The sequence below is a fragment of the Phascolarctos cinereus genome, unplaced genomic scaffold, assembly GCF_003287225.1.
Source record: "Phascolarctos cinereus isolate Bilbo 61053 unplaced genomic scaffold, phaCin_HiC Scaffold_5;HRSCAF=322, whole genome shotgun sequence".
In the NCBI taxonomy this organism is placed as follows: Eukaryota; Metazoa; Chordata; class Mammalia; order Diprotodontia; family Phascolarctidae; genus Phascolarctos; species Phascolarctos cinereus.
In genome coordinates, this window is record NW_027555958.1 from 448,802,583 (window position 1) to 448,824,742 (window position 22,160).

At 47.0% G+C, this 22,160-nt stretch overlaps 1 protein-coding gene and 1 long non-coding RNA gene across 3 annotated transcripts in view; one reads left to right on the forward strand and one right to left on the reverse strand.

Annotated features, from left to right (window-relative positions):
• Positions 1 to 10,949, reverse strand: PDZK1IP1 (PDZK1 interacting protein 1). The gene is made up of 4 exons (XM_020987678.2): positions 10,779 to 10,949; positions 5,593 to 5,701; positions 1,521 to 1,616; positions 1 to 514 (listed from the first exon to the last, which is right to left on the reverse strand). The coding sequence occupies exons 1-4, from the start codon at positions 10,843 to 10,845 to the stop codon at positions 436 to 438; spliced, it is 351 nt and encodes a 116-aa protein (XP_020843337.1). The 5' UTR covers positions 10,846 to 10,949; the 3' UTR covers positions 1 to 435.
• Positions 10,950 to 22,160, forward strand: part of LOC110209316 (uncharacterized) — a 21,510-nt gene continuing 10,299 nt past the window's right edge. Inside the window, exon 1 of one of the 2 annotated variants that reach the window (XR_013487432.1) lies at positions 10,950 to 11,711. This is a non-coding gene — a long non-coding RNA (uncharacterized LOC110209316). Of the gene's footprint in view, positions 11,712 to 20,564; positions 22,018 to 22,160 lie in introns of those variants that run through there. The other variant, XR_002324779.2, reaches the window with a different exon arrangement.

The window sequence follows — 22,160 nt, forward strand, 5'->3', positions numbered from 1 at the left end:
TTAATGACAACAAGCACAAAATGTCTTTATTTCACAGAAATAAAAGCCATTTCAAAGGAAGGGGCATTATTATGTGGGACCAATTTAACCTCACCTGATCAAGGCTCTCCGCTGCAGAGACCAAAGACTTAGAAGGATCCCAGACCAGGACAGTTCCGTGTGTATCAAGCTCCAGACGACCCCTAAGCTCAATCCCAGCTTGAATCCTGGCCCTGACCCTGGCCCCAAACCAAACCCTGACAAAGGAGATGGGGTGAGGGGGTATGAATGGCTTAGAGGGAGGGTGACTCATGATTACAGATGAAGCACAAAAAATAAGTAATCTTTGAGAAGGGAGCAGTGGTGATCTCTTCAAGAAGTGCCCAGGGAACTGTCAGAGGTGGTGGTTTGCCCAGGAGGGGAGCCAAGGAGGGGTGGGGAGATGGGTTGGGAAGGTCACATGGGGGTGCTATGGACTCCTGGGATATCTTCCAACACATTCTCATTCTCGTAGGCATTTTTGTGTTCACTGGACCTGAAAGGGCAAAGACCGAAACACTATTTACATCCACTCCTTCCCAGGGACATTTCATCCTGTCACTGCTCCTGCCCTAGCCCCTTCCACTCCGTGGCCCCAGACAAAACCACAGAATGGCAGAGCTGGAAGTGACCTTGGAAAACATCCTGCCCCATCTGTACCCTTTGTTTGACAGAGGGAGAAACTGAGGCCCCTAGAGGGGAAAGAATTTGTTCAAGATTACATAATGCAGAGTCAATGGTCAGAGTTGGACACAGATCCTTTGACTCTCAAGCCAGGCACATCCTCCCTTCCACCTCTACCTCCCCCTGTCCAACCCCCTTCCAGACCAGGCATATTACAAGCAAAGGCAGCATGATATTGTCAAATTGATCGAGTTTCTGAGGCTAAAGCCCAGTCTGTTTGCTTGAGCACAAACCATCCTCTCACTAAGCTCTCGACTCCCTTACAAGACTCCCTCTCCAATGCTGAGCTTTCATCTCCTTCCTGAAGCTCCATCCCTTTACTAAAACACATTCTCCCCCACACTCCCCCTCACTTAGCTCCCATCCCCTAAATTGAGCCTTTGTCCTCCTCAACATGTTCCTCACTGATTCAACTAGGTATAGGAGATCAAAGGCTAGACTTGAGAGTGTGGGAGACCTGAGTTCTAATCCTGTCTCTGACAACCTAACTAAATAGACTTTTCCCACTCCTGAGACCACAAAGTAGCTCCTGTCCTTTGGCATGCTAGCCAAACCACCTATAGGTCGCATCTCAGACCGGGTCTCTGTAAAAAGGAAACCAGGTCTGCTGGGGTAGATGAGTCTTTATACAAGTATTTGCTCCCTCCCTTGTCCATGGCAGGGAATGTCTGTCCACTGACATTTTTCTTCAAAGATCCTGCAGGATCCAAGTCATAATCTAGATCGGCATCAAGATAAGGGCTAAAGTCAGGATCACAGTTATGGTCAGGGTCAAGGTAAAGATCTGGTTCAGAGTTGGAAGCCTAGGGCAGGCTTACCTGAAGTTCAAAGCCATTGTCGAATACTTTCCATCCACCCCTGCCAAGTTCCCGTCTGATTTGGCTCCAACCGACAAGACTGTTGTCACAGGCTCCCTGTTAGAAGAACAACCCCCCCCCAGAGATCAGCAGATACCAGCCTACCTCACTCACCCACAGTGGGAGGAAACTCAAGGAGATGGTGCCACTCCAGAGTCAGGGCAAAGGCACACATCTCCTATTCACGTGTTCAGCTTCTCCCCTGAGCATCCACTCGCCACGCAGGTTATAATGGGCCTGCAAATCCTGTCACAGCTGTTGGTGTCCACTTTCGGTGGACTGGCTCTGTATCTGTGGGGGTCCCATTGTGGCAGTCTCCTTACAGGACACTGGCTCAACCCACTCCTGGCAGGTACGAGAGTCCCTGCTCCTCCTCATCTTTACAACTATCTGGGAGACTCCTTCCTGACCATCAGTTTGTAGGAGCTTTATGTGATTCCCCGAAGATCTCAGATACTAGCTCAGGTCCTCAAAACAACATGTGTGTGTGTGCTTGTGCATATGTGTGTGCGTGTACATGTATGTGTGTATGTATATGCATGTGTGTGCATGTACATGTGTGTATGTAGAGCAAATTATTTTCATCTGTGTGTAGAGCAGGATTACTTTCACTGTGAGTTTTCAGGGTAAAGGATGAGGCCCTGGGGACCAAACAGAAAAATTAAAAGCCTGAAGAAAGCTTAAAGACCATCTGGTCCAACCTTTCCCATTTTTAGACCAGAGTTAGGTGACTTGCCCAAGGTAGTAAGTAGCAGAGACAGGATTTGAATCCAGGTCCTTGGACTCCAGATCCTGACCAGCTTCCCATTCTCTGTAATAGCAACAGGGAAGAATGGGACTCCTCAGGCCAAAAACTCAAAGGGCACAGAAAAAGCCCTGGACTTTCTAAGACTTTGGAGGAGTTCTCAAGAGCCTGGAATACTAAGCTTACTCTCATTAGATGAAATTTAGTTAGGGATAAATGGAAAGTCATTTCTGAGCTAAAAAAAAAAAACTTCACAACTACTCAGCAGCAACTATGAAAAAAGATCTAGGGGCAGCTAGGTGGTTCAGTGGATACAGCACCAGCCCAGGAGTCAGGAGAACCTGAGTTCAAATCTGCTCTCAGACCAGATAGTTGATACTTACTAGCTGTGTGACCCTGGGCAAGTCACTTAACCCTGATTGCCTTGTGGGGAAAAGAAAAAAAAAGATCTAGGAGTCTTGCACGGCAAGAACAATGTGAGTCAAAACTATAACATAGCAGCCAAAAAACAAATTTGACTTTGGGCACCAGGAAAGGAAGCACACGGTCTGTCAGGAGTCGATGAGGTCCTTGTGTCCTCTGCCCTAGTCTGACCTCATCTGTCATCTTGTGTGCGGTTCATGTTTTGTGAGGGCCACCCTGGTGTGTGAGAAGGGAAAGCTTGATGGAGATATGGTAGGGGTGTTCACTTGAATCCAACAAACCATTATTAAATGCAAAGTCAGAGGCACTCTGACGAGACGTAGAGTTTCCTTACCCAGAATTCCCACACCCATGAGATCACAGGTCCCCATCAGGGCAAAATGTGCAAAGCCCTAAAAATGATGGGGCTGGACGAGCTCTGAAATGGGGCGCCTGTGGCCTCTAGTGGCCCTCTAGTGCAGCCCTTTGACTGGATCCAGACTACACAGAACAAATCCTTTTATTATTTTATTTATTATTATTATTATTTGTATAAATCAACAAAAGGATTGTCTACCCCTGGACTAAATGAATTCTTTTGGCCTCTGGCAACTGTTAACCTCTTCTTGAGTAATCCTGTATTAGATGTTGGGTAACCCCCAAAGCACCTGAAGGGCTCTCACCTAGAAGAGAATTGGGTTTGTCCAGCTTGGCTCAAGCAGAACCAGGACCAACTTGGGAAGTTACAGAGAGGTCCATTGAGGCTCGCTGTCTGCAAAAGCTTCCTAACAATGAAAACTGTCCCAGAGTGGAAGGAGCTGCCTCAAAAGGTAATGAGTTCCCTGTCCCTGGAGGTATTCAAGCAGAGGCTAGACAACCAAGTATTGGAGATGTTGTCAAGGGATTCTTCTACAGGCACGGGCTGAACTAGGTGGCTACTAATGTTCTGAGATTCTGTGGCATCAGGAGATGTGAATTTGAGTCCCAACTCAGCTACATTCTGGTGCTGTGTGATCTGGCTAGGTGAGGTCACATAACCTCTCTGAATGCATTGCTTTCATCCCATCTCTGAATGGAGCCTAAGAGCAATTTGGGGGTGTTTGCTCTGGGGTAGAAGGGTGATAATATAAAGTCTTCTCTATCCTCAACCAATAAATCAACAATTTTCCAGGGGCTGTGCTAGGGACTGGTGATACAAAAGCAAAAACAAATAAGTCCTCCCCTTCTAGGAGCTTGAGTCCTATCAGGAAAGGCAACTCGAATATATGTATATGTACACAGAACCAGCACAAAATAAATCCAAAGGAGTTTGGGGAAGGACCAGCATGCAAGTAGCTGGGAAAATAAGGCAAGACTCGCAGTGGAAGGTAATGTTCAAGCTGAGTCCTGAAGAAAATATCTGAGTCTATGAGGTGCAGGAGAGGAGATGTATTCCAGTATGAGGGAAAATAGCCCATGCTAAGGCATAGAGATGAAATGTGGAGTGGCATGCGAGAAGAACAGCAGCAAGGCAGGTCTGGCTGGATTGTAGAGTGTGCAAAGGTAGCTTAGGAAAGGCTTTAAAAGCCATATGTAGGAGCTGATATTTTATGTTGGGGAGCCACTAGAGTTTGTCAAGTAGAGGAATGATATGGTCATACCCGCACTTAAAGAAATCACTCTGACTGCTCTGTAGATGATGGATTGGAGCGGAAAGATCCCTCAGGCAGGGAGACCAATTAAGAAGCTATTGCAATAGTCCAGGACAGAGGGGATGAGTTCCTGAAATAAGATAGTCAGTGTTTGGGTGGAGAGAAGGGATCAAGTTTTAGAAATATTGTGGAGGTAGACACAGGCAAGATCTGACATCTGATTGAATGGGTGAGGCAAGAGTGGGGTGGCTTTTCCTCCCTGCTTCCCTGAGATCCTGCCACATGCTCCTCTGACTCAATTCTGTTCCCAGCCTGAGATCCTCACTGGAGCCACAAGGAATGAGGTCATTGTGGGAGATCTTATGCAAAACTAGCCCATTCCCAGAATTCTAGACATGGAAGGAAGTGGCTTCCCACTGTCTGAGGGAAGGATAAGAAAGTAAGGAGGAGAGGAATGGAGAAGGAGAAGGAAGAGAATGAATCAGAGGAAGAAGTAAAAAAGAAGAGAGGTGCCAGGGGAAGGAGAACCAGGAAAAGAAGGAGGAGAAAAGTAGAAGAGGAGGGAAACAAGAAAGCAAGGAAGAAGGGCAAGGAAAGTTTAGGAGGGAGGAGAGAAAAGAGGAGAGGAGGAGGAGAGAGGACAAGAGAGGAGGAGGAGCAGAAGGGAGGGAAGGATGCTGAAGAAAGTGGGAGGGGCAGGGAGGATAGAGTTGCTCCTTCAGAATCCTAAGCAGGTAGAGACACTGGGACTTGGCTATCCAACTCTCCCTATGGCACAAGCTGGGGCCCAACCTTATTCTGACATCACTCTCCCTCTCACCTCCCTCGTTTGGCTGAATATATTAGACTGGGAGCAAAGCAGGAAAGACTGCTTACTTCAGAGGGGAAGGCCCATTCCATTGTAGGGGGAGGTAATAACAATGACATTAAAATGACTCTCCATGTAATAATAATATTGCACTCAACTTCCCAAGTACTTCCCGCCCATTCTTTCCCGAAATCCTGACAAACCCCTGTGAGGCAACCAAGACAACTTTGTCTCCATTTCACAAATTAGGAAACTGAGGCTCAAAGAGGGAAGTGACTTGCCCAAGGTCATGAAGCAAATCAGTCCCACACCTGGGTAAGAATCTGGGTCCCATGAAACCCAACCCAAGGATCTCACTCCACCAGACCACACTGCCTCCCTAAGAGAGAAGAGAGAAACAAAAGAGAGAGGGCATCAGGGAGCAGAGGTACCAACAGTGTCACTTACGGATCCTCTTGGCACCAGAAGTGATTGACAGCAAAAGCTATGGCCACAAGGGCCAGAAATACGGCCACAGCAATCAAGCCCTGCATCCATGGCTCCAGATTCCCCAGACCTAGGGGGGAAAGAGAGACAGAAAGATACAGGACTTCATCTCACCGAGAAAAAAAAAGCTAAGGTCCAAGGTGACCACGAGCTTTGGCATCCCCAAAGATCTCAATGGACTGGAACAAAGGATTGAATCTAAAAAGATAACATGCGATAGTAATAATAAATGTAAAATCTTACAATTGGGTTCAAAACATAATTCTAACAAATGAGTACAAGACAGGAGAGGCAAAGCTAGAGAGCAGTTCCTCTGGGAAAGATTTGAGGGTCTGGGTGGACTGCAAGCCTCATTCTGCTTGGCCCCAGGAACGAGAAGAAGTTACTGAGGAGACAACTGAGGCTGGAAATCAGGAAGAGCGTTCTAATGATCAGAGCTCTTCTTAAGTGGAGTGGGCTGTTTTCTTTGAGGACCCATTTGGGCCTTGGAGAAGACTCAGATACAGTGGGTGGGGTCTCAGAGCCATGAGATGGAGGAATGGAGACATCAACGTTACTAGATTGGGGCCCTTCTCTACAGACCAGATTGTCGTCCTACTCATTCAAGACAATGGATTCTTAAATGGATTAATTACCGAGGAAGGGGACTCAGGGAGAGCATGGGGGGCTCAACAGAAGAATGGTAGCTCAGGAAGAATTTGGGGGATCAGTGAGGGGAATGGGGGATCAGTGAGGGAGATGGGAAATCGTTGTAAGTACTGAGGACTTAATGAAGGGATTCAGGTGTGGTAGAAGATAAGGGCTCAGTGAGAGGGATGGGGGATCAGTGAGGGGAATGAGAGCTCAGGGTCAGTGATTGGTATCTTTTTTCTGGCTAAGGGGTTGAATAAATGCCTGAGAATCTCAAAACCTCAGGCTCTCTTCAAGTGGGTCACAGCCTGAATCATGGTTCCCCTCCTCCACTCCTAAACAGAAAGGTCTCTTGCAGAGCCTCACTGTTTAGAGAGACTGAGGCCCAGCCTCCTGAGCCAGCAGGGTTCCCAACTGGAAACTGGGCCTGGGCCTGCCCCTTAGGTAAGAGGCAAGGTGGTTCCAAGCTCTCTTATGTTGGCACACTCTGTCTGGAAAATCCTGTTCTGGAAGATGAAATTTCCCCATAGAGAGTGAGAGGCCTGATGGGTCTGTGCCCTGGAAGAGGCTGAGGAAAGGCCAGGAGGAATGGACAGTGCAGGAGTGTCCCCTAGGCCTTTGGAGTGACCCCAGTGTGTGTGGGAAGGAGGCTTTGGAATATTTCCTTCTCCTGACAGTACCGCATCCCTACCAAGGTCTCCCACAACCCCGCCCACCCCCACCACCCACTATCCAGTCCAGTCAGGTGATTTAGCATTTATTGATCACCATCTGTGTGCCAGGCACTGTACTAGGCACTAGGATACAAAGAAGTCTGCTCTCAGGGAGCTCCTAGTCTAAGCAGGAAGACAACAGGCAAACAGCTATGTCCAAGTAAGACTCAGAATAAATTGAGAATAATCCACTGAGGGAAGGCACTAGAATTCCTGCAAAAAGCAGGGTTTTAGCTGGGTTGTGAAGGAGCCAAGGGAAAGAAATGAGGAGGAAGAGAATTCCAGGCATGGGGCAAAGACGGTGGAAATGCCTGCTGCCTGGCCCTGGATTGTTTTGTGTGAGGAACAGCCAGAAGGCCAGTGTCACTGTATCAGAGAGAATGTGGAGGGGAGGATGGTGTATGAAGGGGGCCAGGTTGTGAAGGATTTTAAAAGCACCTCCCCCCACAAAAAAAAAGCCACTTTCATCTTCCCTTTGTTGATATGTTTTCCTGTCCATTATTTCAGGCTAAGAAGAACACAGGTTGAGAAGGAAGAGGGAGGGAGGAGATCCTCCAGAGATCAGCTTACCATCCTCCTGTCTCCGGACAGAATAATCCCAAGGCCCATCCAGGCAGGTGGCTAGCCCCTCCGGTACTTTGAGGAACCAAAGTTACTTTTTTTTTTTGATCTGTGGAGAGGGAGGGGAAAGACCCCTCAGCCCCACCTCATCTTGGGAAGTCTTTCCTGATCTAACCCAAAGCCTTTCTGCAGTGATACAGCTTTTGCTTCCATTTTTCATGTTACGTCTTGGGGCTTAAGGGTAAATAGTGGAGGAAGGCAGCTCTGGTCCCTGGGCCGGGGGAGTCCCTTCCTCATCTTTCCTGACAGGACAAGGAGTACAATGCTATTCTGGGATAACCATCCTCACTGAATGTAGCCAAGGCCAGAGTTATTGTGTTATCGAGGCATTGTCCTCCCAGAGCAACATTGTTTCAACTGAACTGTTTTCTGCCAGAAACCTTTGGGATGGAATAGAGCTAGGAAGTCTCCCTCCCTCATGAGTCTGGTGGGCACATCAGTTTTGATGTCTTCTTTTCCCTGAATGGCCAGAAGTCCCCTCTGTCTTTCTCCCCCACCAGAAATCTTTTCCTGGCCTACCTCCAGGCCTCACGGGCTGCCCCTCCTTTCTCCAAGTACCAGACAAGAAGGAAAGGCTGGGGAGGTCAACCCCAAAAACAATGCATGCTATCAAAGTCTAGTAGAAAGAACGAACCTTGGGCTCTATGCTTGGCCCTGCTGCTGAACACTCTGAGACCTTGGGAGAGTCACTTCCTTGTGAGGGCTTCCCTTTCTCCCCCTAAAATCGGGGTAATAATCTCTGTCCTCTCACAAACTGTCTTGAAGATCAAGTGACCCAACAGATATAAATGGGCTTTGAAAAAGTTTTTAAAAATGTGAGAGCTGAGCCAAAAGAAAGAAAAGAAACAGAAGGAACACTCTGAAGGAGACCAAAGGTCTGGGTTCTAATCTAGCCTCTGACTTCGAGCAAGTCATCTCATCTCTTGAAATCTGTTTCATCGTCTCTAAAATGAGAGAGTAGAGTAAAGCTATCTCAGAAGCCAGGGCCATCCTTGACATTTACTGTGCCACATTCTAAAAGCCTTCTTAGCAAAAACTTTCTATGTTCTAAGGTCATGGATAAGGATAGAGCTAAGAAGGACCCCAGAGGCAATCTGACCCATTTTATAGATGAAGGAACTGAGGACCAGGAAAGTTAAGTGACTTCCAAGAAAGAGGTAGGATTTTAATCCAGGTCCTCTGACCCCAGAGGGCAGCGTAGTAGATGGAGCACTGAGCCTGGAATCAGGAAGACTTGTCTTCCTGGGTTCAAAACTGGCCTCAGACACTTACTAGCTATGTGACCCTGGACAAGTCACTTATGCTGTTTGCCTCAGTTTCCTCATCTATAAAGTGAGCTGGAGAAGGAAATGGCAAACCCCTACAGTATCTTTGCCAAGAAAACCCCAAATGGGGTCATGAAGAGTCAGACACAACTGGAAAATGGCTGAACAACAATCTCTGACCCCAAAGCCAGTGTCCTTTCCATGGTGTTTGGATGTCTCCTCAAGCGCTTCCCAGCTCTGACACTCTCTGTTCTATGTTCTCATGCCCTTCGCTGCTCTGGTATTCCATGATCTCCCTCAGTCTCCACTTAAGCCCTTTTCTCCTGCTCCCACCAGCATCATTTGCACTTCTCCTGTACCCTCTGACATGCACCAAATGTCCCACTGGCTCCATCCACAGCAGAAGGGCTACCCTCACAAGAGTCCTAGGGGATAGGTAGTCTAAATGCTGTTAGCCTCGCTTTTCAATTGAGAAAATGAAACCCGCAGAGCCATTTGTCCAAAGACATAGAGATAGCCAGTACTCAGGGCTTCTGAATGCCAAGCCCAGTGCTTAATTCAGAGGACAATGGCTGTAAGCTGCACCCCCTCCCTCTTTTGCCTCAGGAGGAAACTGAGGCCCAGAGAGGGAAAGAGCCCAATGTCACATCAACAGTCTTGGGAACACAGTGGCTTAATCTCCCAATTTTCAGTCCAGTTCTTTCTGCCCTGTCTCCAACCTACCCCCAAGTCAAATACTACAGCATTTGGATCCCTGAAGACAGGAGTCTCAGCAAAAGAGAGACTCTGAGGGCATTTCCTTTGAGTAATACGACAACCTCCTAACTATGCAAAGCCCTCACTTCTCCTGTCCTGGAGTCTTCCCTTAGACTGTCCTAGAATTGACCATTTCACCAGGTCCCTCATTTACGAGCATCTGGCATAATAACATGTCAGTCACCCATCCTTGCCCCTAATCTGGTACCTTCTGAGGCAAATTTGGATTCAGATGCTTCATTAGACCCATTTCATAGGTGGGGAAACTGAGTTGCCAAAGAGCTGAGGCCAGCTGAAAAGTGTACCAGTAGAATAATTAGAACTGTCCAAAAGTAGAAGGAGCCTCCCACTTCCATTTGACCCCTCATGGCCTATATAGAAGGGAATTTCTATTCAGGTATAGGTTGAACTAGATGCCTCTGAAATCCTACCCAGCTCTAAGGATGTGGTTATGTGACCCAAGGGATCCACTTCCCCCAGCCTACAGGGGGTACAGCCCTTGTTTGCAGTGTTGACTTTGAAATGAATGGTGAACCAGATAAGGATGGAGGGAGGAAGGAATGAACCCACACATCCAGAGTCCCAAGGAAACCCCATCACCCCATAAAACCTGATATCAAAGAGTATCATGGCTGGGGGTGGAGGTAGAGGGGAGAAGGAGGCAGAGAGGGGATCCTTAAATCAGAGAAGAGAAAAAGTCAGCACTGGAAGGGCCCTTAGAGCCTAGGGCAGAGAATGTCAGAGCTAGGAGGGCTCTTAGAACACAGAACATGGTAGGTCAGGGCTGGGAGACATGATAGAACACAGAATGCAAGTTCAGTAGTTACTAAGTGCCTTCTTTGGGCAGAGTACCCTGCTCGATTATGTCAGACCTGGGAGAGACCTCAAAAATCAGCTCATCCAGCCCCATGATTTATATATGGGAAAACTGAGGCCCAGAAAGGGGAAATGAGTAGACCAAATTTGCAGAGAAAGCCAGTGACCAGACCAGCAGCACTGCCCACGTCTCCTGACTCCTAGGCTGGTATTCTTTCCTAGGACAAGAATGTCTCTGTTCAGCACAGAACTGTTCACCTGGGTGCCACAGTGTGGTACCAACCCCACATTGTCAAGGACTGGCTTCCCAGGGAACCCTCAAGCCCCCCAGTACCCCCACAGCTACCTTGTTGACAGGTGACAGGTTCTGCAGCCATAAGCAGGCATAGTAAGACCAGCTCGGGGGTCTCCATGGCTGGAGTCTGTCTCGTCCCGGCAGGCAGAGTTCTTAGCTGCTCCCCGTATCAGAAGCTACTCTCGGGCCTCTGAGGCTGAAACTTCTGCTGGGCTGGACTCACAGGTGGGGGCTAGAGGTCCCGCCCTCCCCAGCTCTGACAATGAGATGGTAGGGCAGCAACTCCTCCTGCCCCGCCCCTCCTGACTCCAGGCCAGCCTCTTCCCAACCAGCACCACCTACCACTGGCACTGAGCCCTGGCACTCGGAGTTCTCCCAAGGGCTGATCTGGGAGCCCTCTGCCCATTCTTCAGACCTCTGGGAGAGGGGCAGGAAACGCTCCTCCCATGGCCTGGGAAAGAGAAGGAGGCAGTTCCAGAGGCCTTGGGGCCACTGACTCCCTTTGGCCCCCCAGGGCCTCGAGTCTCCCAGGGTCCTGAGCTCCCACTGCTTCCCAGGGCTCCTAGAAGCCTTGGAGCTTCCCCACCCCCGACAGCTCCCTGGGGAGACCAGAGTTGGGCTGGCTGAGATCATAGATTGCAAAATGAGAGGCCTCTCCTGAAGAACTGGTTGTGCATAAAGAGTGACAGAATAACAGGAGGTGAGACCGTGCCCATCCCAGCCCAAGAAACAAATAAGGTGTGGAGGATTTATGAAGTTAGGCAAAGGGCAGGGGAGACCTCCTTTCTTCAGACCTGCACAGACCCATCTGGAGGACGATGGTCAGCTCTGAAAGCCACATCCAGGAAGCCCACTGAGCATCTGGAAGGTGTCCAGAGGGGGAAGAGAAGAGAAGGCTTTTCCATAGGACCCAGAACATACCAAGCACCATGATAAGTGCTTTACAAACATTCACTTGTTTGATCCTAACAACAGCCATGGGAGGTAGGTGCTATTAATACCCCCCCATTTTATGGTTGAGGAAACTGAGGCAGAGTGACTTACCCAAGATGACACAGATTATCTGAGACTACATTTGAACTCAGGTATTCCTGACTCCAGGCAGGCCAACCAGAGTGGGGAGGGGGCTAGAGATCATAACACTGGAGGACTAATTGAAGGACATGGGGGTGCTAATAAGTGACTGAGGCTGGCTACTTCCTCTGAAGGTCTTCCACAGGAGTCCTCCCCTGACTTTAAATTGCCTTCACTCTATGTTGAGTTTGAAACAAAAAGCTCCCATTTCTGTTCCCTGGGTCCTCACATTCAGATCATGTCCCTGGAGGTGTTCTCTGAACATCTGTGAATATTGTCTGTGGCCATCCTCAAGGGGCTCCACATAGTAGCAGTAGCTCATATTTCCATAGGTATTCAAGGGGATGAAGCTCCTTCCTCACAGCTAACCTACACGGGAATGAGGAAAGGGATTGTTACTGCCATTTCACAGATGCAGAAACAGAGATTCATAGGACCCACAGTCCTAGAACCACAAAACTTTGGGTGTTGGAAGGCCCTCAGATGCTAACTAGTCCAACCTAAACCTGATTAAGAAGCCCCTGTACAATGTCTCCCACATAGTCACCCAGCCCCAACTCCCACCTAGCTCTCCTGGTTCTGCTTTCTGGGGGGATCTCTGGACCCTGGTGCTAGCCCTCCTAAACCACATTGGGAACTCCCAAAGGGCAAGGCCCAGCACTCCTGTTCCTGTTTGGTCCATGGTGCCTAGCACAGAGCTAGATACACAGAAGCAGGTCAAAGCAGCTTTGAATCCTCACTCCTCTCTCTATAGGCTCTGATTTGATGACCCATCTGCTCTCAAGATTTAAGCATGATCTCCAGCTCATGTTCTAAGCCTAGAAGGAAGCAAGGGAGTCTTTTTTATATTAATTACTCATTTATTCATTTTTAGTTTGAATATTCACTTTTATAAGATTGTGAGTTCTAAATTTTCCCCCCTCCCCAAGATGCTATGCAATCTGATACAGGCTACACATGTACCATCATATTAAATATATTTCCACATTAGTCATATTGTAAAAGAAGAATCAGAACAAAAGGAGAAAACCACAAGAAAGAAAAAAAAAGGTTAAAATGGTATGCTTCAATCTGCATTCAAACTCCATAGTTCTTTCTCAGGATGTGGACAGCATTTTCCATCATGAGTCTTTGGAATTGTCTTAGATCATTGCATTGCTGAGAAAGGCCAAATCTATCTAAGTCAGTCATCACACCGTGTTGCTGTTACTCCCAACGTTCTCCTGGTTCTGTTCACTTGAAGCTAGGGATTCTAAGCATGACCATAGGAGGGAGAACATTCCAGAGACAGAACCTACATAAAAGCATAGACAGGAAATGGAATGGAATGTCCGGGGAATGATATCAAGTAGCTGAGTATAGCAGAAAAGTAGGATATATAAATGGGAAAAAATCAGTTAAGTCTAAAAAGGTAGGTAGGAACCAGTTTGTAAAGGCTTTAAGTGACAAATTAAGAAGTTTGTATTTCATCTTAGAGGTAATAGGGAGTCACTGAAAATTCTTGAGCAAGGGAATGACATTATCAATCTTGGGCTTTGGGGAGATTATTTTGGCAGCTGCATCAATTGATGTCGGGAAGCCAGCTTTCCAGTTGGGTTATTGCAATTGTCCAGGTAGGAGGTAATGAGGGCCTGAAGTAGCATGGTAGCTGTGTGGGTAGAGAGAAGGGGAAACAGGGGAGAGATATCGTGGAGGCCGAATTAACAAGACTTGGTAACCAACTGAATGTGGGGGATGAAGAAGAATGAGGAGTAGACAGAGGGAAGTCTGGAACAGGGTTGGGTTTTGGGGGAGGCTAATGGGTTCAATTTGAGACATGTTGAGTTTGAAATGCTTAGAGATTGTCTAGTTAGAGTTGCCCAATGATCAGTCAGTGATTCAGGAATGGAGCTTAGCAGAGAGACTAGGGCTGGCCACATAGCTCTGGGAGTCATCCTGATACAGATGGCAACAGAACCCATGGACCCTGATAAGATCCGCAAGAGAGGCTGTAGAAAATGAAGAAAATAGGGACCAGGACAAAGACTTGGGAAGCACCCAAAGTAGGGACTGCTGATCCAGCAAAGGATTTACTTACTATCTGTGTGACCCTGGGCAAGTCACTTAACCTCTGCCTGCCTCAGTTTCCTCAATTGAAAAATGGGGATAATAACAGCATTCCCCTCAAAGGGTGGTGACTGTGCCTCTCTCTCTCTCTCTCTCTCTCTCTCTCTCTTTCTCTCTCATAATGAAGATAACAATAATAATAATATTAGAAAACAGTTATATAAGCCCTACTGTGTGCCAGATGCTGTGCTGAGTGCTTTACAAATATCTCATTTTGTACTCAACAACCTCTCAAGGTAGGTGCTGGTATTATCCCCATTTTGCTGTAAAGGAAAATGAGGCAGGCAGAGGTTAAGTGACTTGCCCAGGGTCACATAGCTAGTTAAGTGTCCAAGGCCAGATTTGAATTCAGGTGGAGACTGAAGATAGCTGTAACCTTGAAAGCTTTAAAACATCAGAAGAGAGAGCCACCAGCTGCTCCAAAGGTGGGCTCTGTGCTGGATTTTGCAGCTGGCCCATCCAACATCAAGGCCCTAATGAGAAAGGGACTTCTTCAGGACCAGTAGTAGGACTCATCCAGCAGCAATGACTCATTTGGAAAAGCACTTGATGGGACCAGCGCTATATAGAAACTCTGCCAAGCCTGAGCCCACTCTTCCCAGGGACCAAGGTGGGCTAGGAGTTGCCCCACAGGCATTGTACTTTTTTTCTTGCTATATCTGCAAATTACATGTCCCTTTGGAAAAATTAATGGATGCTAATTGGCCTCATGGAACTCAGAGATTTAATCACCAGCAGTTTAACAATCTGGGAGAGGGGAATACACCTGAATGGGGGTTCAGGCTGATAGCTTTAGAGAAGTTCCCCCAAGTGCTCAGGCATACCCTTAGAAGGCTGAAGAAGTCATGTAGCCAGGATTACTCTGGGAGAGTGAACCCCAAGTATCACAACACAAGGTATAGAGTGACCATGGAAGGTAACCTCAGAGGGAAGGCATTCCCAGTTTGAGGACTGTGAAAGGTCTTCTACAGAAGGTGGGATCTGCTTGAAGGAAACTGTGGAAGCCAGAGGTAGAGGTGAGAAGGGAGAGCATTCCAGACATGAGGGGACCTCAGGCCAGTGCTGCTAGACACTCAGTCTTCCATTTCACCTAACCCTTGTTCTGTTCCCTGGACTGAAGGGCTCTTCTGAGAAGTCAGAGAAGGGAGAAGAAGTAAGAAGGGGCCTGCTACAGCTGAGCCTCTTTCATGAGTGACCAAACGGGCTTGGGGCCATTTCTCAATGGGTCAAAGACACAGACTGGAGGTGAACTCACAGAAAATATGGGGCAAGAGGAAAGGAAGAAGGGAAACAAGCATTTACTAAGCATCCACTATGTACCAGGCACCATACTAAGCACTCTTTACAGATATTGTCTCATTTGATCCTCACAAAAACCTTGCAAGGTAGGTACGGCTATTATTCCCATTTTACAATAGACAGAGGCTAAGTGACTAGCACAGGGTCATAGAGCTAGTTAAGTGTCCAAGACCAGATTTGAACTCAGGTTTTACTGACTTCAGGCCTAGTGTTTTAACCATTTCACCACCTTGCTGCACAATTTAAGTCTTTGTTAATTATCTTGTGCTCTTGTATTAAGTATCTTTTGCTTTACTATAATGTCGTCTGCTTTGTTCTGGCTTGGTCAGGGAGACTCAGTGGAAATGGGGGTTCCTGAGCTAAGGATTGAGATCATCCATCAACCCTTGAGCTCCAAGAATCTGGGAGTAGCCAACAGGAGGCCCAGATACTATAGACTGCAAGTTCCTTGAGGGCAAGAACTATGACCTTTTTCTCTTCCCAGCACTGAGCATACGGGTAGGCACATAGGAGGAGCTTAATAAATATTGTTCAGTCAAACTCAATAGCAACAGAGATCTCTTTGGAGCAAGGCATTAATCAGAAGAGAAGAGGCATAGGACAGTGATGCCCAAGGACCCAATGAGTCGAGAGCCCTAATCTCTAAGTGTCTTACACCTCTGCCCTCAAAGAGCCCTCATTTTAAAAAGGAGAGCCCCTTCGGAGTATTAGTCTGATGGAGAGAAGAAAAGAGGGGAGAGCCTTCCATGAAATCAATCTTTTCCCAAGGAACTGACAAGAAAAGCCAGGGATTTGATGACTTCTGTTACTTTTCCAAAGAACTGGAGCAGGGGCAAAAGATGCTACCTCCCCACATTAAGCTGGTATTCTGTGTCCAAGGGGCCAAACTTCAGTGGCCCCCTCCCCCATAAAAAGACTCTCCCCTCCCCCACCCACCCCTACTTGAGGGGAATGGGAGGAATGGAGAAGGCCATGAAAGCTGGACTAGTTCCTCAAACACAAATCATCCCCTCCTTAATTCAATCCTGGCAGAAAAGATTGGTTTCCCAGATGTCTCACCTCAACCCTGAAAAGGAATGTTGCCCACATCCACCATCCAGGGCATGGCTGATCCCCTGGAATCCCCAGAGGGGAAGCCTAGCCCAAGTCTGCAGACACGGGTGAGCTGGGGGATCAGAGGGGATCAACTGAGCCAGTGGAGGCCCTGGCCCCAAAGATGCTGATGATTCAGACAAGTCTGGACCAACAGGGCCTGGGCTTGGGAGGAAGAGGGGAGAGAAAAGGGCTAGACTTGGGGGGTTGGTAGGATTTAAAGCCAGTAGTGACCATAAATTGGGGCCCAAAGAAAGGAAGTAATTTACCCAAGGTCATGCTGGTAAAGGACCAAGTCAGACTTAAACCGGCTCTTTTCTGTAGGACCACAAGAGTGGGGAAGAAGACAATGCACACAATAATACAATTTATACAGTACAACATACAATTTACATAACAATTTGTACACTAGCAATACCATAAAGACTTAAGAACTCTGATCCATGCAATGGCCAACCTCAATTGCAAAGGATTCATGATGAAACAGGCTGCCCACCTCCAGACAGAGAGCTAATTGATGGACTCAGAAGGCAAATGGAAGCAGCATTTTCTTTCTTTTTTTAGGACATGCTAATACAAGAATTTGGTTTACTTGATGTTACATACTTGCAACAACTTTGTTTTCCTTGGTTCTGTTTTTTAGTGGGTGGAGGAGGGGAAGGTGGGAGGGAGAGAATTCAGAACAGAAAACAAAATAAAATAGAATTTAAAAACAAGTCAGCTGGAGAAAACAAAAAGAGTGAGGGAGAGGCCATAGTGGTCACCTGAGACCTGACCACAGTCCATCTGCCCACATGCACCTGCTTAGCTGGGAGTCCTATCCAAGGAAGACAGAATCTACCACCCCCAGAGATATACAACCTCTAGTCATCCAGAAGACAGTGAGAGACTCCCCCACAACTGGGTCATTTGGGGGCTGAGAGATGAGGAGCCAGGACATGGGACTGAATGTCCAGGCAGCAGGCCACAGCTGCTCCCAATCCAATAAAAACTGCAAATAAGGCAAGGACCTCCCTCCCTCCTCTACCCCTGCCCCACACACAGCTGTGGGCACAACAGTATCACCCTGAACCATAGGTGATGGTTAACAAGGTCCAGGGGAGCCAGGTTTCTTCCTGTTCCCTGGGCTCCCTTATCCAAGAGCTGTATGAGTCTTTGACCTTATGATTCTATGACTAGAAAGATGGGCTGGTTTCTTACCGGGACTAAAGAGTTGGACACAGCATTACTGTTGCTTTTCAGTCACATCAGACTCTTTGTAACCCCATTTGGGGTTTTCTGGGCAAGGATACTTCATTATCTGCTACTGCCTTCTCCAGATCATTTTATAGATGAGAAAAGTGAGGCAAACAGGGTGAAGTTACTTGCTCAGGGTCACAGAGCTGCAAAATACATACAGAGTCAAGGGAGATAATCTCAAAGGGGAAGGTGCTAATAAAAGTACCTTCAGAAAGTGAGATTTGAGCTCAATAGTGAAGGAAGTCAAGGACATTAGGAGGGAAAGCATTCCAAGCATGGGGCACAGAAAGTACATGGGGATCCAGACAGAAGTTTGAGGAAGTCTGAAGTAGGCTGGTGTAGCTGGATGGTAGTAGCAGTATGAGCGGAGAGTAGGGGATCTAGATGAGTGATGTTATAAAGATAGAAATAATGAGATTTTTTTAAAAATGACTGGATATATGGAGTGAATGAATCATGCAGTTGTTCTGAGTAAAACTTTGTGTTGCACAACCTCTACTGGGCCCTCATTGCTGTCAGGCAGTCCTGTTCTACCTCCTTTATCAACCCACAATCCTACTCTCCAAAGAGACTCTTCCAAACCTTTTCATCCCTCCTAAATCTCCCATGGCTTCCCCTCCCCCATTCTCTCAGCTGAGATCTTTGCTTCATATTTTACAGGGAATATCTAGGCCATTTGCTGTAAACTACCTCTTCTCCCCTCTTCCTCATCTTCTATCACTCAGATGCCTTCTACCCCCTTTCCTTCTTCACTCCTGTCTCACATGAGGAGGTAGCCTTCCTCTTTACCAAAGCAAACACCTCTACTTGTTCAAGAAATCTTATTCCATCCCATTTCCTCCATCAGATTGCTCTCTCTGTCATCCCTACTTCCATTTATTTGCAATCTCTCCCTCTACTGGCTCATTCCCTACTACCTACAAACATTTGATGTCTCCCCTAGCCTCAAAAAAACCCCTCTCTCAGTCCTTCCATCCCTGCTACCATTCTATATCTCTTCTGCCCTTTGTAGCCAAAGTCCTTGAAAATGGCATCTACAATGGGTGCTTCCTCTTTCTCTTCTCTCATTCTCTTCTCAACCCCTTGCAATTTGGCTATCATTTCACTAAAACTGTTCTCTCCAAAGTTACCAACAATCTCTTAGTTGCCAAATCCGATGGCCTTTTTCCATCATCCTTCTCCTTGACCTTTCTGCAGCCTTTGACACTGTCGATCACTCTTTTCTCTTCTCTCTAGATGTGGATGACATCACTCTCTCCTGGTTGTCCTTCTGAGAAGACTACTGACAGGTCCTTCCCAGTCTCCTTTGCTGGATCCTCTTCCAGATCATGCCCTCTAAATATAGGTGTCCCTCAGGGTTCTGTCCTGGGCCTTTTTCTCTTCTTCGTCTACACTACTTCACTTGGTAATCTTATCAGCTCCCACGGATTTAGTTACCATCTATGCTGACGATTCTCAAATCTACCGATCCTGCCCCAATCTCTCTGTTGGTCTCTAATCTCTCCTCTCCAACTACCTTTCAGACATCTTGAACTGGACACCTAGTAGTCATCTTAAACTTAGTATATCCAAATTGGAACTCAATATCTTCTTCCTAAACCCTCCCTACTCCTACCTTCCTTATATCTGTAAAGGGCAACACCATCCTCCCAGTCCCTTAGGTTCCCAACCCAGTAGTCATCCTGGACTCCTCCCTCTCACACACCACCCCACAAACACACACATACACATACATACATACATACACACACACACACACACACACACACACACACACACACACACACCCCACTCAGTAAACTCCAGTACCTCCCTATTACCTCTATGAGCAAATACAAAATGCTCTTTGACATTCAAAGTCCTTCCTAACCTAGCCCCCTCTTACTTTTCCAGTTTTCTTACACCTTATTCCCCTACATGTATCTTTAATCCAGTGACACCCCTTTCTTGACTCTTCCATGAACAGGACGCTCGCTCTTTGGGCTCTGAGCATTTTCTCTTGCTTTCCCATGCCTAGAATTCTCTGCCTCCTGGCTTCTCTGACTTCCTTCAGGTCTCAGCTAAAATCTTACCTTCTATAGGAAGCCTTTGCTGATCTCCTTTAATGATAGTGCCTTCATTCTGCTAATTATTTCCTATTTATCCTACACATAGCTTGTTTTGTGCATAATTATTTGCATTATTGTCTCTCCCATTAGACCATAAACTCCTTGAGGGCAGGAACTGTCTTTTGCCTCTTTTGTTTCACCAATGCTTAGCATAGTGTCCAGCACATAGTAGGTACTTTATAAATGTCTATTGACTAACTTATGGAAGATTTTTGTAAGGATAAAATGAGATAACACTTGTAAAAGCACTTTGTAAATCTTAAAGTTCCAAATAAATGTTAGTTAATATTATTATTATTATCAGCATTATCATCATCACTAGGGTTGTAAGGATCAAACCTAAAGTGCTATATAAATGCTAATTATTATTATTGTTATTATTATGTTACTTGGTGATTTTGTCAACTGCCATAGATTCAATGATCACATCCATGAAGATAATTCCAGATCTACATAAATAGTCTCTCTCTCCCACTTCACCAGCCACTTTTTGTACATTTCAAACTTTATGTCTTACAAGCAACTCAAGCTCAATGCATCCCAACAGAACTCATCATTCCCCCCAACTCTGCTCATCCCAACTTTCCTAATTCCATGGAGGTCATCACTCCGACCATCACAGGGTGGGGGAAGGACATGGTCAGGCCTGAGCTTTAGGAAGATTGCTTTACAGCTAAGTGAAGGATGGACTGGAGTGGGGAGAGAAAGTTACCAGAAGACAAAGCAGGGAGTATTGCAATAGTCCAGATGTGAGATGATGAAGGTTGGCACCAGACAGGCAGGAGAGGAGAGGAGGAGGCTCATGTTTCAAAGGTAAAATTGATAGACTTTGACCACAGATTAGATATGGGGGGGGGGGGGTTGAGAAACAGTAAGGCGTCAAAGATGACAGGAAGGGTTTGAGCCTGTGGGACTAGAAGGATGATGGCGCCTCCAAGCATAATAAGGGGGCTTGGAAGGGGAGAGGCTTTGGGAAAAACATAACAAATTCAGTTTTGGACATGTTGAGTTTAAGATGTCTACTGGACATCCAGTTCAAGATGTCCCATAGGTGATTGGAGATGTGAGACTGGAGGTCAGTGAAGTGGTTGGGGCTGCATAAGTGGGAATCGTCAGAATAGAAATGATCTTAGAACAGAAAATATAAGATGGTAGCTGGGAGAAGCCATCTAGGTCAACTCCTTCATTTTACAGAGGTGAAACCTGAGGCTGGGAGGAAAGCATTTGTCCTAAGGTCACACAGCAGACTGATGTCACATATGTTACCCAACTGAACCTCACAACAACCTAGTGAAGTACTGAGAAATAATGTGAAGCAAGTATTTGTCTCCCCATTGTCGAGCTCCCTTCATTGGCGTCTTCCCCTGACAGACCCCTGGTCTCTGTGCTGGTGAACTCTGAGAGGTCTCAATGGGCTGAAGAACATTCAAATACCAGTCCAGAGGCAAGACCACATGACTGTGCTCCAAAACTCAAGAAAGGCTCATCACCAAGGCTTGCCCAACAAGAGATTAAGTGTTTTGACCACTGCTGCTCAGGACGTCACCTACTTAGATATAGAGGATCCATGTCACCTGCAGAAGAGTGGACCCCACATTGAAAAAAAAACATGTGTCTTATGAAGATTTTTTTTCCCTTCTGGAAGAAACAGAGGCCCAGAGAAGGAAAACATCTTCCTAGGGTCACACAAGCAGGACTCCAACTCAGATCCTCTAACTCCAAGACCAGAGGGTCACAGCCCAAGCCCCAGCAGCTCCAAGGCCGGCAGTCTGGGGGCCAGAGTAGAGGCTCATTATGCCTATAGTCACTCATCCTTTTCTCAATAGTCCCTGGGGGCTTCGTCTCCCTTCACGACCTCTCCTAGGACCAAGACAGGTCCAAGGCTGGGTGAGTGCTGGCCTCCCCCCTGTGGCCACACTGAGTAACTGCAAAGGGGCCCCAACTGGGAAGCCCCTTCTCCCTCCCTTTCCCCAGGATGGGAGAAGCCTTAAGGAACAGGGAGTGAGTCCTGCTCCCTCATTTTACAGATGGGGAAACTGAGACTTCTAAAGGGGAAGAGATTTGCCTAATGTCACACCCTGAGTTAGTGGCAGACCCAGGATTGATCATCTGATAATGAGAGCCGGTTTTTATGGGCCTTAATGTCTACCCTTTTAACAGACATTGTCTCACTTGACCTTCATAAGCAGCCTGAGTAATTGGAGGGAGTGGGGAGTGCTATTATCATCCTCATTTTTCATACAAGAAAACTGAACCTCCGAGATGAAAAAAACATCACAGCACAGTGATAACATCCTGGAATTGGAATCGAGAAAACCAGACTTGAAATACTGCCTGTGACACTTGCCAGCCATGTAAAACCTAAAGTGCAGGTAACTGATTTAAGCCTCCATTCCCTCCTATGAAAAAATGGGGGTGGGGGGATGTAGGTAGTTAAACTAGAGGGCTCAAGTCCTTTTCAGCTCTGAGGCTCCTAGCTAATAAGTGTCTGAGGCAAAATTTGAACCCAAGACTC